Source organism: Gymnoscopelus braueri, assembly GCF_963280865.1.
Source record: "Gymnoscopelus braueri genome assembly, chromosome: 6".
In the NCBI taxonomy this organism is placed as follows: Eukaryota; Metazoa; Chordata; class Actinopteri; order Myctophiformes; family Myctophidae; genus Gymnoscopelus; species Gymnoscopelus braueri.
In genome coordinates, this window is record NC_137607.1 from 43,315,830 (window position 1) to 43,332,037 (window position 16,208).

The 16,208-nt window shown below is 41.4% G+C and overlaps 1 protein-coding gene across 1 annotated transcript; it reads left to right on the forward strand.

The window, feature by feature from the left end:
- Positions 1-380: 380 nt before the first annotated feature.
- Positions 381-14,572, forward strand: slc5a5 (solute carrier family 5 member 5; the record flags this gene model as incomplete). Its single annotated transcript, XM_080430600.1, has 15 exons — positions 381-749; positions 2,054-2,119; positions 2,657-2,708; positions 3,735-3,802; positions 4,951-5,105; positions 5,846-5,986; positions 6,895-7,024; positions 8,039-8,127; positions 9,380-9,492; positions 10,863-10,933; positions 11,163-11,249; positions 13,009-13,217; positions 13,799-13,896; positions 14,035-14,129; positions 14,444-14,572. The coding sequence occupies 15 exons, from the start codon at positions 381-383 to the stop codon at positions 14,570-14,572; spliced, it is 1,872 nt and encodes a 623-aa protein (XP_080286726.1).
- Positions 14,573-16,208: the final 1,636 nt, after the last annotated feature.

Consider the following 16,208-nt stretch of genomic DNA (forward strand, 5'->3'; position numbering starts at 1 on the left):
TCAAACGGACGCGTTGTGGCTCAGTGCCTTCTTCTACGTAAGCATTACGCTGAGGAAGGCATTGGGCAGAAACGCCTCCTTTGATTGCCTGTCGCCTGTTTGCTTTTCAAGTGAAATAAAATAAGTACTTGAGGGATACAACGTGAGTGCTGGCATCGTTCTCTTATACTTAGTCTCTCTCATTAAAACTGCTGTATAACCACTATTTTATACTTTATTGTATGATAGTGTCATGCCCAATTTAGCCAAAATTGCGAAACAAGTTCACACTGCGTCAGTTTGTAGTTTTTTTTTTGTGCAACTGTTCAAAGTTTTAGGTAAGTAATTGCATTTTATCTGTTTGGGCAGTTTAAGGCAGTGGGGCATCAAGAATAGAAAACATGGAAGAAGGTCGTCTGGACAACGACCCCTCCGAGGTCAACAACAACTTCGTCCTGGCAGACTATGCGGTCTTCGGCTCCATGCTCATGGTTTCCATGATGATCGGGCTGTTCCAGGCCCTGAAGAAGAAGTCGACGGACGCCGACGACTTCTTCACCGGTGGGCGGCGCTTGCCGGCCGTGCCGGTCGGGCTGTCGCTCTGCGCCAGTTTCATGTCGGCCATCCAGGTCCTGGGGGTCCCCACCGAAGCCTTCCGCTACGGCAGCAGATTCCTCTACATGTGCCTCGGTCAGACCCTCAACTCCATCCTGACCGCCTTCCTGTTCCTCCCCATCTTCTACAGGCTGGGCCTCAGCAGCACCAACCAGGTTCGCATACTGTATATAAGTGGTTCTCAAACCTGTGCACTTGATTTTTGGGGGGTCCCCAGATGACAGTGAAGTGATAATTATTATTTTTTTGACTTTTTAATCCCCCCGCAAAAAAAGAACGCCATTGCTGCATAAAAAGTAATCAACAAACTATACTATAAAAACTGGTCACTCAAACATTGGCCAAATTGTCAAATAATATAGGAAATGTGGCCACGGCCAAACACAACAAACAAAACACTCCACCCTACCTGAAAAGGAATCAAACTAAACTACACAAAACAAAACAAAAACAGTCAGTCAGTCTACACTCCCTAACTAAACATAAACATGTTCAAAAAGGGTATAAAGGAAATGGCAGCACCAGTACCAAGCTTCCCTGGTCTGTACTTTAAACACTAAGTATTAAAGTTATTAGTTAAGCACCAAGCATAAGGCATGGCACACCGCCTACAGACAGTAAACAGGAATGAATGCTAGCTACAAAAAGGGTTCAGCACAGGTGATGAAAAACACAGAATGAGGCCTCATAGGGCCATAACAGTGGTTAAACGGATTTTGATGCTATATTAACTGAAGCAATAATGAAAAAATTGTTTCATGAACAAACATCCCGTACATTGCTCTTGCTCAGCAGCATCAGTTTTTTTTCTTCAAATTGACAGACGTTTCGGTCCCTCTGGACCTTCATCAAGAGTGTCTTGATGCTATATTAACACATTTCGCTGGGGACCCCCTGGAACCCCTAAAGGCATTGCTGTATACTATGTTTACTATTTATACTTGCATACATTAGGATATAATATTTCTTGTATAAACTGCTTTAAGCCATGATGTGATGTGATAATATAATGGGTATTGGGTAAATATAAAAACTGGTCTGTCCATGCAGTTTACAGTTCAGTATTCAAATAATGTTGATTGTTGCACATTATATACAGTATAATCTTTCAAAACATGTAGGCTAATGATGTTGTTAGTAGGAATAAACACAGGAGTACCCGGATGGAGCGGACTGAAAAGTAGAGGATATACGCACTAGTGTTTATTTAAAAGGGAATGAAACCCTAGGCTGAATCATTCTGTTTCAGGGCCTTCACCCATTGTTCATTTGAGTAGCCGCAGCTGTGTTGTATACTAGCCTTTAATCTGCTGTAGTTTTTAACCTGAAATGGAAAACAAACTAGGGGGTTTCATGCCCCTTGATTGTACTGAAGATGAAGGAATGTGAGATGCACCTGTTGAATATTGTGGGTGCAGAGAGATGAGCGTTTGATGTGTGTCTACTGTGTCTGTCACAGTATCTGAAGATGAGGTTTGGCAGAGGCATGCAACTGCTCGGCACTATGCAGTTTCTGCTTGCAACGGTAAGACATAACGCACACACACACACACACACACACACGCACACACGCACGCACGCACACACACACACACACACACACACACACACACACAATTGTGACCCACATGGCTGCAGGAATGTCACAACATTCCCCTCTCCTTGAAAAAGGGATGCGTCATTTTCTTATTGTCTCCGCCAGGCCGAAAGGCATGGCAAAGAGTTTGATCACACAGCGTCACACAAAAGTATCAAAAGTAGCAGATCTACAAGCTCGAAACACGGCGTGAAGCGATGAGTTTTGAGCTTGTAGATCTGCTACTTTTGATACTTTTGAATTTGAATCCTGAAAAGTTTTGGACATATGAGGTTTCCACCCGACAGAGACGATATGTTTCTTCTGACAGCACCACTGCACCCCTGCAACTGAAAATGCCACTTCCCTTATTAAGAGGAGTAGGCTACCAGTTCCAATATTTAACTGACCAAACTAAAATATTTGTTTAACATATTATAAGAATACTGTATATCATCATATAATAATCTATCTCTTTCTCCTCAGCTGCTCTATACCGGAATAGTCATCTATGCACCAGCCTTGATTCTCAACCAAGGTAATGTATAGGATTATGAGCTGTTGTCATAACGATTATGAGCTGGTTGGCAAAGCCTGATTTATTCTTTGTTGTACGCCAGTGTTGCGCACCTGAAATAGCATCCGCCTTGTGAGCTTGTAGATCTGCTATTTTCAGCTTGCAACACTGTCGTTTGACAGAGCATAAAGTAGGCATAACACTTTATTTGAAGGTGTGTGCAAAAGACTGACATGTCATGACACTTTTTGCTTCTGAGCCTAGCAATCTAGCCCATGTAGGGCCTACACGGGCCAATTCATAGACCAGAGCATAGCCTACACTATGAATTGAAATGATATCACGACAATATGACACATTACTTTTCAAGGTGTACACTCTCCACTGGTTGCACCATAATGACGTAATGACATGTGCTTTATTATATTCCTTACCCCCATTGTCTCGTGCCTTTTCATACACGGCGCACAACCCCACAATATTTTCACCACACGCCCTAAACAGACAGAAAGATGGAGGCACCTTTCTAGTTTATAAATGTTTGGGGTTGCCAATTATAATTTTTAGGGCCCTACCCTATCTTACACCCGGCGCAATGCGGCACAAAAGTACAGCACAGCTGTCATTGGAAGATACACCCAACGCAGTCTGTCATTTTCACACCCAAGCGCCCACGTTGTGTACGTACCGAATGTACTTGTGCTCGTCACTGACCCATGGGTGTTGGTCTTAAAATGAGGTTAGGTTAGATGCATTGTTGGCATATTACTATCTTAGGTAGACAAGTCAGAAAGTGATTGTGCTTTGGACCAGCTTATACCTGGTTTAAATTCTAGCACAGTCCGCCAGCGCAGTATTTAGTGGCTAGTTACCCTCTATTCATCACATAGCATAGATAATAACCATAATAGCCCGCATTACAGTAGATAGTACATTGACCTAGTTCATCTAAATAGTCTGCAAATACAGGAAGTGGTGTAGTACAACAAACATACTACAACAATAGAGACTGTCTGTGTGATTCTTCTGTTCTCTGTTTGATTACAGCTACTGGCCTGAACATGTGGGTTTCACTGTTTTCTACAGGGATCATTTGCACCCTCTACACCACGCTGGTGAGACCGTCTGTGGTTCATTTGAAATTATTATACAATATTCTACATCAACAAGAGCCTCTCCCTGGCTGTCTGTCTGCACATAATGGGGATAAGACAAGCAATGCATTTGAGCATCAGGGGCCCACTTGAAACTCTCTGAAGTGTTCGCGGCCCACCCATCTTAAAATGGCCGCCATGCTAAGTGGTCAGATGGTCCACGTGCATGCTTATTTTAATGATGAATCAATCGATTGTGTTCCAGCTTGGATTAATGGAACTAACAATACTTAAAGCCATTAAGACCTGAGGCCAATTCTACAAATGCCTTCTAAGTCAGTAGTTCTCACTTTCAAGATTTTTCAAAAATGTTGAAAAATAGCAGATGTACAAGCTCGCAGCGCGTCACGAAGTGACGTGCTGTGAGCTTGTATATCTGCTATTTTTGAATAGCCAACGCAACACAGATGCTTTCCCTGTTTTACGTTCCTAGTTATCGGTATGACAACACATTTTTCAATAGTTTCAAAGTTAATTATTTTTACATTTAAAAATATATATACATATACCGCCTCCCCCATGACAGCCGGGGCGCCTGATGGAGGGAAAGGGAACTGGTTGGAATAACGTGTTCCTTCCACGCGCTACGTTCTACCAGGGAAACTCTCCCCTGTCAGGTGACAAGAAGGTCAGTTGGCTCTCATGCATTGAAGGAGGCATGAGCTCGGCCCTGGCCTCCCTAGGCTGTGGGGGACTGGTGTCGCGCTGGTGTAGGGCTGGTGTAGTGCCCAGGATCACTTAGGAAATTGGCACCGGGTGAAAAAGAATGGGTTACAAAAACCGTGGGATAAAAAAAAATATATATATATATATATACACAGGTTGGGAATCACTCATATCGAATTTAAGTCATAATTTACATTTGGTTACTTTTAGCAAGTGAAACAATCGCGCGTATAAGTAGAGACTCATGCGTCTTTCTTTGTGTGTGTGTGTCTGTCTGTCTGTCTGTCTGTCTGTCTGTCTGTCTGTCTGTCTGTCTGTCTGTCTGTCTGTCTGTCTGTCTGTCTGTCTGTCTGTCTGTCTGTCTGTCTGTCTGTGTGTGTGTGTGTGTGTGTGTGTGTGTGTGTGTGTGTGTGTGTGTGTGTGTGTGTGTCCTCTCTACATAGGGTGGCATGAAGGCGGTGATCTGGACCGATGTGTTCCAGATCATAGTAATGCTGTCAGGCTTCGTGGCTATCTTCATTCAGGGTACTATCCTGGTCGGCGGGCCTGCCAGGGTCCTGGAGATCGCCATCAATGGATCACGCATTAATTTCAATGAGTAACAACATTCTACAAGTCTTTATTACAATGCATATCATCGCTGTCGGGAAACGCTTGTACAGTATGTTCAAAACTGCTACTTTTCAGGAAATGGGGAGGACGTATTATTTGTCACAGGCACTTGTCATTGGTTAAATATTTCTCAGGCACTAAAAGTTGACAATGCCAAAAGCAACACAACAAAGACGTTTCTAGTTATAAAAACTTGAAAACCGTCCATGGTATGATTATTGTATTTAGTGATGTCATGAAATGGTTTACGTGTTCCTAAGTCGGCACCCATACTAACGTTAGCCCAGTTAAAATGGTAATTGGTGCATTGATATAGTTTTTTTTTTACAGTGCTTTTTATAGCGCTTTACAATGTGCATTATTTTCATCCATCCATTGACACACTAATGGCCATCAGGGAAGGTACCGATATCTGGTCTGGCCCAAGGACTGAACAATAACAAAACGGGGGTGTCAATAGCTCAGGAGGTTGAACGGATGCATGGGAATCTGAAGGTTCCTGATAACAAGAATACAGACATTTAAGCCTGTAGCTGTTGTCAGTGTAATGATGATGACCACAACCCCTCATCAAAACTGTTTAAATGCCTCTTTGGTTTATTTTGCCATCTTTGAACATGCAAAGTGTTTGGACCATCCGCATCGTGCCTTGAGCGCAGCACCATTTTTTTCTCTTCAAATAAGGAATATTGGCAGTTGAATAATTGCTTGAACTTTGTCCACCAGCTTTGATATGAACCCGCACCGGCGCTACACCTTCTGGAGCCTGAACATCGGCGGGACGCTGGTGTGGCTGTCCATGTACGGAGTCAACCAGTCTCAAGTCCAACGCTACATCTCCTGCAAGACAGAGCGACAGGCCAAGTGGTCAGTTTACTGCCTTCAACCTTCAATACCATACAATAGTAGTAGTAGTCGTAGTCGTAGTAACAGCAAGGAAAAATAGAAAATTAGTAAAAGACAATCAATTAAGAGAACAGTTTGACAGTTTGACCGTTTATGTATTTCATGGAATAAAGCAAAAGTAAAATTTCATGACTGAAAATTTATTGATGATGTTATCATTGGTATTATCATTAAACCTATGTTGCTGCCAAGCTGTTCTACTTTGCAGCCAACCAGTTGGAAGAAATCACATTGAGGCTTTAAACTTCTTAATTTTATTACATTTCTGAGACCATTCACGTTTATGGAAGATGCCTCTATCCTATTGCTAATTTGACCATTTCAATACTCTTTCGTCTTAAAATAACTTATAACCGAAAATAGCAGATCTTCAAGCTCGCAACACGTCGCTCTGCGACTCCTAGGTTATAAAAACAATATTATAAGCGTCCATGTGCATGCAAAAACTGTAAAGTGACTTATGCCAGTGTCCTTGGCATTGTTCAGCACACATACTGCTTCTGACTTCAGACTGGCAGTGTGTGTAAAGGTTATAAGGTGACCGGTGCCAGTGTGATTAATCGTTCTGCCCGCAAGGCAAGGCAAGTTTATTTGAAGTCTATTTGCACAACATTTCATTTCATTTCAACAACAAGGCAATTCAAAGTGCTTTACATAAAACATTAAGCAGTAAGACATCAAGACACAGAACAAAATAAACACATTATAAAAGGACATTTGAAAAAAAGACAACTGCAGTCGTCTGGTCACATTTTTAGGGAATTCCTGTGAAGACATTTGGAAGTCAAGTCCACTGAAGATGACTGCATGGACACGTTTCTGTAAATCTCAGATGTTCTACAACAGATGGGACTTGTGTTTGTTTGCAGGGCTCTGTTTGTCAACCAAGTGGGCCTGTGTTGCATCGTGAGCAGCGCAGCCATCTGTGGCATCGTCATGTATGCCTACTACGTCAACTGTGATCCCCTGAAGACTGGGAGGATCACCTCTCCTGATCAGGTAGACAAGAGGAGTACCACTAGCACTAATATTGCTATAGGGTTAGAGCTAGGGATGGGCCGATAATCGTTATTGTCGTTTATCGTGATTAAAAAAACGCTCACAATAATCGTATCGCCGGAGGTTTTAATTTATCGTGAAATTGTCCTCCGTCATACACTAGGATGAATTCTCTTTTGTTGAGTTGCAAATTCAGTACCACTTAAACCCTCCATACTCGATCAAAACGGACCTATAAAGAGCGCATCTTATTTCACTCTACACAAATCGATTGTGATCTTGTAGATCGGCAGAATAGGGATTATATATATATAATATATAACTCCCAGAATAGGGGGATTTCTGGGGGATATTCTGGGGGTTCATCCCTATTCATCCCTATTCTGGGGGTTCCCCCCAGAATAGGGATGCTGGAGGTTCAAGTGGTTAACAAAAGTGGCATTTAAAATTTTAAGCAAATTTTGATTATCGCTATCATATCGATAATCGCAATTATTTTTGCCACAATAATCGTGACATGTAATGTTCATATCGTCCCATCCCTATCACAATTATTTTTGCCACAATAATCGTGACATGTAATGTTCATATCGTCCCATCCCTAGTTAGAGCACTGTTTGTCATCCAGTGATCCACAGATGTTAATTAATTGCGAAAATGTAGAAAGTATAGTCAATAAAATTCAAGTAAAGTGAAATATTTCATTTATTTACAGATGCCTTTTAACCCCATAAACCCTATACTTCATTAACTGGGGTCCCCTAGGGCTCTATACTTGGTCCCTTCTCTTTTCCCCCTTTTTTTCTTAAAAAGAAATAGCCATTCTACAAGCATTGTGAGCTTGCAGATCTGCCATTTTTCGCAGAATGTTCACCTATTATTATGACCAGAATAGGGACACTAGTTTGCCACCATATGACCTCAAAAAGAACATTTGACCTAAAGATCATGTAAAATCAAGAGGTAAGAGTACGAATATTTCAAATTCATGTTATACTCTGTGTTGTCTTGAAGTACATGCCCTACTTTGTGCTGGACATATTTCAAGACCACCCGGGCTTCCCGGGTCTTTTCCTGGCCTGTGCATACAGCGGGACCCTGAGGTACAGTATTTCACTCCTCTCGTAGAACACACAACTGCACTAGGTCATCCAAACACATCTTTGCACATAAATTAAAGCCTCAGTCACTATGTAACTTTTTTTATTTTTTATTTTAGAATACAATTGTTATTAACTGAGTATGTTAATACAATATAACTTATACAATTGGGGTGGTTGTATTTTGTCTCCCTGCTCTTCTATTGAGACTTTTAGATTATGTCTCACCTAGACACAGGATCTGACATGAATTCTGACCTGATGGTCAAGATACAATGTATCCCCCGAGCAGGCAGGCCGGCTCTATTAGCTCAATGGTAAAAAATTACTTGCGCAGGAAACCGCCCGGGTTCAATTCCGGGGTACAAGAGGAAAGTTACGTAGTGCAGCTTTAAGGTGATTCAGATTGTATCCACTCTTTTGAAAAGAAAAAAAGAAAATACATCTGTATATCCCTCCTACACAGTAAAGTCCCCAGTGTTAATCTAACTCTGAAAAGTGTGCAAACGGACCCTTTATCCTTGATTACCCGTGTTGTGTGCTTGTAGAACGGCTTATTTCAGTGTGTGACACTGCGTGTAACCAAGCATAAATCAGGAGTTAAAACCTAAGGGGTCCATTTGGTTACATTACATTTTTGTGCATTAAAATGTGTTCAAGATTGCAGCGCTTAAAACATAAAAGTGCAAGCTTGGAAGGAGTTCGGATTCCTAGATCACCATCATAATAATTATTATTATATTATTTTAAAAAAAACTCTCCATATGACTGTTCTGTGAACTTTGAAAGCTGTAATCCAGTAGTGTAAAGTAACTGAGTACATTTACTCAAGTAGTGTACTTAAATAAAATATTTAGGCATTTTTACTTTACTGGAGTATTTCCAATTTTCTGTACTTTTACTTCACTACAATTATTAGAAAACTTTAATACTAGTTACTTTGTAGATTTTGATTATTATTACAAAACATACATCAACCACTTCAGCCCTATTTAAACTTTGGCTATTTGAAAATAGCAGATCTACAAGCTCACAGCGCGTCGCGACGCATTGTGAGCTTGTAGATCTGCTATTTTCAAAACGGGACCATCTGCATAATGAGTACTTTTACTTTTGGTGCTTTAAGTATATTTTGATGCCAATACCTTTGTACTTTTACTCAAGTCAATTTTGAATTCCGGACTTTTACTTAAGTAAAGAATTAGAGTTTTTCCACCACTGAACCTAGTTTTGGGTTTGTTTTGTGTTTTTTCAGCACGGCATCAACAAGCATCAATGCGATGGCAGCTGTTACCATGGAGGACCTTCTGAAGCCTAACATGCCCAACTTAACCCAGAAGCAAATGATTCTCATGTCCAAAGGACTTTGTAGGTCAACATGAGTCTTACCATTACAATTTACAATTTAGGCATTTAGCAGATGCTCTTAATCCAGAGCTATTTACAGTAAGCAAGGTAAACACATGACAAGGTAATACATCAAATGCATAAAGAGATAGTAATCTAGGATCATAGGTAAACCAAGAACCTATATAATCAGTCTAGACAGTATAATATAAAAAAATCTATAATCTGTGCATTGAAACTATACACACTATAGGATGCCAGGTCTATAAATGAACCTGGCATCTGTCTACATACAGTAACATGCTATCTAAATTACATTTTAACCTTTGCATAAGCCTGCAAGGTCGTCAAGGCTAGGGCAAGTGCTACGGAAAGTGCCGTACAAGTCTTCACTAGAGCTCAGGGGTCATTTGGACATTTTTGTCAAAATTCTATTTTCACCACGGACATACACATGAGCGGACAATAATATTACCAGAAACACATATAGAGCTATCGCCTTAAATGACCTTTACAGGTCTGTAACTCAAAGAGTGCACAAATTTGGTTCCATTTGTGCACTCTCAACCTGCAGACTGACATTCAGTAATTGGGTCTTATGATCAAAATAAGAACATTATAATGTTATGTAAAAAACTAAAAAACTAAAATGTATCTTATCGATTATTTTGTCGATCACTTTTTCGATTAATTGAATAATCGAAAATCAACAAATGATTGAGCGTCATCTTATTCTTTGTCAGACAACGGTGTCATGCACAAATAGTGAAACTAGCAGATCTGCAAGCTCACAAAGCATCCATGTTTTAAGCATGGCATTATAGGCGAGAAGTTTCACAAACAAATTAAAAAAGGTCACAAATAGTGGAAATAGCTGATCTCAGATATTTTCGCCACTTTTGCAAAGTATAAATTAAGATTATATGAGGATTAGGATTTCACCACTTGTAGTATAAATTAGGATTGGTTTGTGAAAGAAAACATTGAGAGTTTCTGCCCGACAGCAACGATATGCAGAGTGATATGCATATTATGATATTATTGCTGTCGGGCAGAAACCTCTTTTTGTGTTTTTTTCGTAAATTAACGCCCTACTTGATCATACTGCAGCGTCACACAAAAGCATCAACAGTAGCAGATCCACAAGCACGAAACACGGTGCGAAGCGAAGCGTTTCAAGCTTGTCGATCTGCTACATTTGATGCTTTTGAATTTGAATCCTGAAAAGTAACAGTTTTGGACATATGAGGTTTCTACACGACAGAGACAATATGTCTGCTGTCTATTATATGACTGGTACTTCTCTGTTTACATTTAATATGGCCCATATTACCTGAGCTGGAGCCCGGTGGTTTTCACATCCTGTTCCATATGTGTCCATCTCCCTGCAGCCTTCATGTATGGTATTGGTTGCATCACTATGGCTGCCCTCTCCTCCTTCCTAGACTGGGGCGTTCTACAGGTACGTATTCATAATTGCTGCATTTCATATTTCTATCGTTGAAAATAACCGATCTACAAGCTCACAACGCGAGGCGTTGTGAGCTTGTAGATCGGTTAGTTTCACAATATTTATCTGCTTCTCAGGTGGGGGGGGGTCCCCAGTTCAAATATGATTATTTTGGGGGGTCAGCCATGACCACTGAGAAGTGACCAACAGTTTACTGATTTGAGTGGTTTCCTCCTCACAGGGATCTTTCACAGTAATGGGTGTTGTTAGCGGGCCGCTGCTGGGCGCTTTCATTTTGGGGATGTTTGTCCCAGCTACCAACAAGCCGGTGAGTGACGTGGCTGTATAGCCTACTTTATTTTGCATGTTAATCTCCAGACTGACTTGTAATGTGTGCAACATTAAATTAAGTTGCAATCGGCTCTGTGCATAACTGTAGTCCCGGGTTTCCAGAAGGCGGCATACCCACTTTTCTGTTCCGCTTCAGTGTCCCATAGTGACGGGAGAAGTGATGGATGGATCATAGACCTGACCGACTGACCTACATCACCAACTTAGAGCCCTGCCGTGGGCCTAAAAACAAATTGACTCGCAAGACAGGATCATATTGAATTAATTACACTTTTTCCAAAGGATTTTACTGAACCCATTAAAACTGGGAAAGCATCAGTGTCATTTTAGATTTTAACTATATAAATATAGCATTCTTGTCAAAATTCAATTTTTGCCACGGACATGCAAATGAGTTGACAATAATATTACCAGAAAGAAACACATAAAGAGCTATAGCCTTAAATAACCTTTACAAGTCTGTAACTCTGAGAGTGCACAAAGCTCATAGCGTATACAAGCTCATAGAGCATACAGCTATGAGCTTGTAGATCTGCTATTTTAGAAAAATTGTGAAAATGTGTGCAAATCTTTGAGTATATATGTTACAGTATGATTGGAGAACCAGTACGATTGAAGAAAGCGCGCTCGTTTTTACCACCCACCCAGCACTAGAGGGAGCCACAAGCCAGGCTTGTGCACAAACATATATGGCCACACACACACACACACACAGTCACACACACACAGTCACACACACACACACACGCACGCGCACACACACGCGCTCATGCTTTTTTTGGTTTATTGAAAGCAGGACTGTTTAGATACTTTTATTGTGTTCTGGCTTTTGTTTTACTTTCTCCCTGACACACACACACACACACACACACACACACACACACACACACACAGTGATCCATGAAAATAACTATTCTGTCCCTATCGGTTTACAAATCAAACGGCGCTGAGTCGACTAGTGGAGCATCGGCCGGTCAGCGCGGGCACTCGCGCCTGGAGGCGCGAGGGCGCGCTTCCTCGGCCTCAAGCTCCACTAAGTCGGCGCGCCGTGCGTGTGAACGCGTGTTCAGCGTTCCCCTCATAGATATTATGGTTCCCCTAGCGTAGCTTCCTGGTTGCTATGTGGGGGGGAACAACAAAAGACAGGTCTCCGTCGGCGCATCAAAGCCCCGCCTCTCCGCGCTCTCCTTCTCCTCCTCGGAGGAGGAGGAGAAGGAGAGAAGGAGAGGACGGGACGGTTTATTACGCGAGGAGGAGGAGGAGGAGGAGGCTCCTCTTCCTCGCGAGCCTCGCGTAATAACCCCCCGCCTCGCAGCGCCGTCCTCCTTCTCCTCCTCGCGAGCCTCGCTAATAAACCCTGTCTCGAAAAGCCCCGCCTCGCCCCGAAGGAGCCCCGTGCCTAAAAACGAGCGCTCTGTCTTCAATCGTACTGGTTCTCCAAACGTACTGTGACATATACATTTTAAAGCAAACATTTTTAACTCAAATCTTTGCTTCTGGAGATCCCTGTCACAAAACATTTTCAGATGGGGGTCCGCGGCCAAATACATATCATTTTGGGTGGTCCTTGACATCAAAATGTTTGAGCACCACTGATATAGCATAACATAACTTTTCGGAAAACTGTTAGGATTTAGAATCGTAGAAATTTTTTAGAATCGGCCTCCGGTCTTAATGGGTTCATTGATCGAATTCGAACCTGGTTCATCCTTGTGTCCCTCCTGCCTGACTTCTAGGGGGTGTTTGCAGGTGTAACGGCAGGGTTCGGTGTCTCCCTGTGGCTGGCCATCGGATCAACGCTCTATCCGCCAAGTGCAGAAACCATGGGAGTCCTGCCCAGCCCAGCAGGGACGTGTCTGGATAAGAACAGCACACTGAACAACAGCACTGTCGTCACGCACATGTTGGACGTCCATATTGAGCAGCACGACATGGGCGTCTATGGGTGAGAGCAGCAAACGTCTCGTTAGGCCTGTCACAATTATTACATAATCGTCTGATCGCAATTATTTGAGGTCATTGCAATTATTTTGCATAATCGTTTCAATGTTGAAATATTTTCATACATAACATTTTCCAAAAATAGCAGAAATTAGCAGATCTACAAACTTACAACGCGTCGCCGTTATTTATATATTTTTGGGGAAAGTATAAAATTATTTATTTGTATATTTAAGTTATTTGCCCTTTCTAAATAGAAAGTAATGGAAAGAGATAAATGGAATGATTTTGAGTCACAAACTGCCGGGCGGTAGTGGCTCAGGAGGTAGAGCGGCCGCTTGGGAACCGGATGGTTCCCAGCTCGATCTCGGGCTCCCCCAGAGTTAGTGTCGAGGTGTTCTTGAGCAAGACGCTGAACCCCTAATTGCTCCCGATGAGGTTGGTGTCTTGCATGGTTTCCTCCGCCATGTGTGTGAATGGGTGAATGTAATGCACAATCATTGTAAAGCGCCTTGGATAAAGGCGCTATATAAATGCAGCATTTATAACATAATGTTATGTGTGCATAACTTTTTCCTGAACCAGGGGCGTAAATGACTTCTACTCCATGTCCTACCTCTACTTCGGGGCGGTGGCGACCGGTTCAGTGGTACTGGTCGGGGTCTTGGTGAGCTATGCAACAGGTAAGAAGATTTCTCTGGTTTTTATTACCAGCACCACGTGCTAGCTACAATATAGCTGTGGCAACATTGCAGGCAATGCAATTCTTCTCCTCAGATTTCAAAATAATTATGTTTTTGATGTTTTCTCTGTAATCACAGGGGCAACAAAGAGAAACACTATCAGACCTGGGCTGTTGTGGTGGGACCTTCACGACGAAAAGAAACTGGACACTCGATCACAGTACACAGTACCGGTAAGTGTCGTAATATGCAGGAGTCAGGAGGTATCTGTAATTATAATAATAATAATTATTATTATATAAAATAATATGGTACCCACTACTTTGGGGTATTTTTGTCACAGTAAGTGGGCAGTGGGCGCCATTAACCCATTAAGGCCTGAGGGGACGATTCTACAAATGTCTTCTAAATCAGTTTTCGGAAAAACTTATGTTACTACATTAGTGGTGCTCAAACATTTTCATGTCAAGGACCCCCAAAATTATATTATAAATTAAATTATATTTAATCATATCACTCAAATTTGTATTTCTGGTTTGTTTTGCAGGGAGACCTTGGGATGGACAATACACAGACTATACCTCTGAATGACATGCAACAAGTCAAAAATGGAAAGGAATCAAAGGATATTGAGTCATACCCACAGGAAACCCCCAAGTTAAGACGGTTATTGTAATCTACAGACATCGCATGAAAATGATTCACCAAATGTCTAAAGATGGTTATAGTCAGTGGTATACATTCCTGTCCCAAGTAAATGTCCCATTTTAGAGTGAGATCAGGTACAACCCGGGGCTAATTCTTTTCCCAGTAAAGTCTTGATAAAATGGTACAATTGAGGCGTTCTTTCACCTTTTGCCAAGGGACTTAGTCTGTAATTAAATTATTTTGGATGTTATCTCCGAGTGCCTTCGTGATCAAAGGCTCTTGAAAAAAGGAATGTATTATGGTATGTTCGTTCGGTTCCCATATCTACACTCTTACACTCACACACACCTGTACTTCAAGCAGGTGTGCGGAGGTCTCTTGCACATGGACTGCTGGGATGCAACTACAAAACCATGACAGATGCCTTTTGAGGATAACTATTGAGAGATTCACTTATATTATTCACTCACACATTCATTGTTGATAAGACTGTGTACTGTATATATTACTCATTATATGCACTGTTGATTTACTGTACATATGGTATCCATATACCCATGGTTGAAGGCCGGCCGACACTGTATAGTATATATCAGTCTCATATTCACTGTTGATAGTCTGTATCAATTAATGCAGATACAGCCATTCATATATATGCATATTCACTGGTGATAGATTGCATTTTATACTTTATTATAGCAGTGGGTCCCAAACTTTTTAGCTCGAGACCCAAGAGAAATGTGATGTCTCCCCGGGACCCAAACTATAGTGAAGATCTGCAAGCTCACAACACGTCACACAGCTTGCAGATTTGCTATTTTCACTAGTTCTTAAAAGTATAATTTTTCCCTCTAATTCATGTATTTAATTTTTTTATGGGATTGTTTTGAAAAACGTTTGAATTTGTTTTAACTAATGAAAAAAGTTATTTGTGAAAATCTTTTGAAATAATTAAAAACAAAATGTAGGAAACAAAAAATAAAGGGGTATTTACTCGCAACCCTTAAAAATGTGTCCATGACTCACATATAGGTCCCGACCCACTGTTTGGGAAACAGTGCTTTATAGAATACAAATCAAACAGACCATGTGCAGTTGTCTAGTGTCATACACTAAGTCCAGTTTTTTAAATTTAAATATAATCTTTATTCTAATATCTAGGGCAACCGTATTTTCAAACCCCCAAACCGGAATCCTCAACCACTTACAGTACATGTAGGCCTATTTCCAAATGAGAGGAAATAGACTCACACAACATGAAAAGATGCAAACCTTGGAGATTTCCGCTGGTATTTTGGGGATTTTTTGGCAGCTTTATTTTTGCCTAGTGTTTATCAGGATGGGCGACAATTATTTCAGCACGTGGCACACCTAGCGACTGCATGTTTCAACAGAACAGAACATGATACACATCAAACATTGTGAGAATAACCGATCTACAAGCTCACAACGCCTCACACTTGTGAGCTTGTAATTTGGCTATTTTCACAATATTTATCTGTGGAACCGAGTCAAACTAAATGTAATGCCTACAATTCCAAGTGCTTGTCAGGGTGGGGGGGGGGTCCCCAGTTCAAATATGATTACTTTGGGAACCCTTGTATAAACCATGTGTTGTTGAGGTGTGTGAATTTGACGACTACTTTTTCCATTTACCGCTTGTA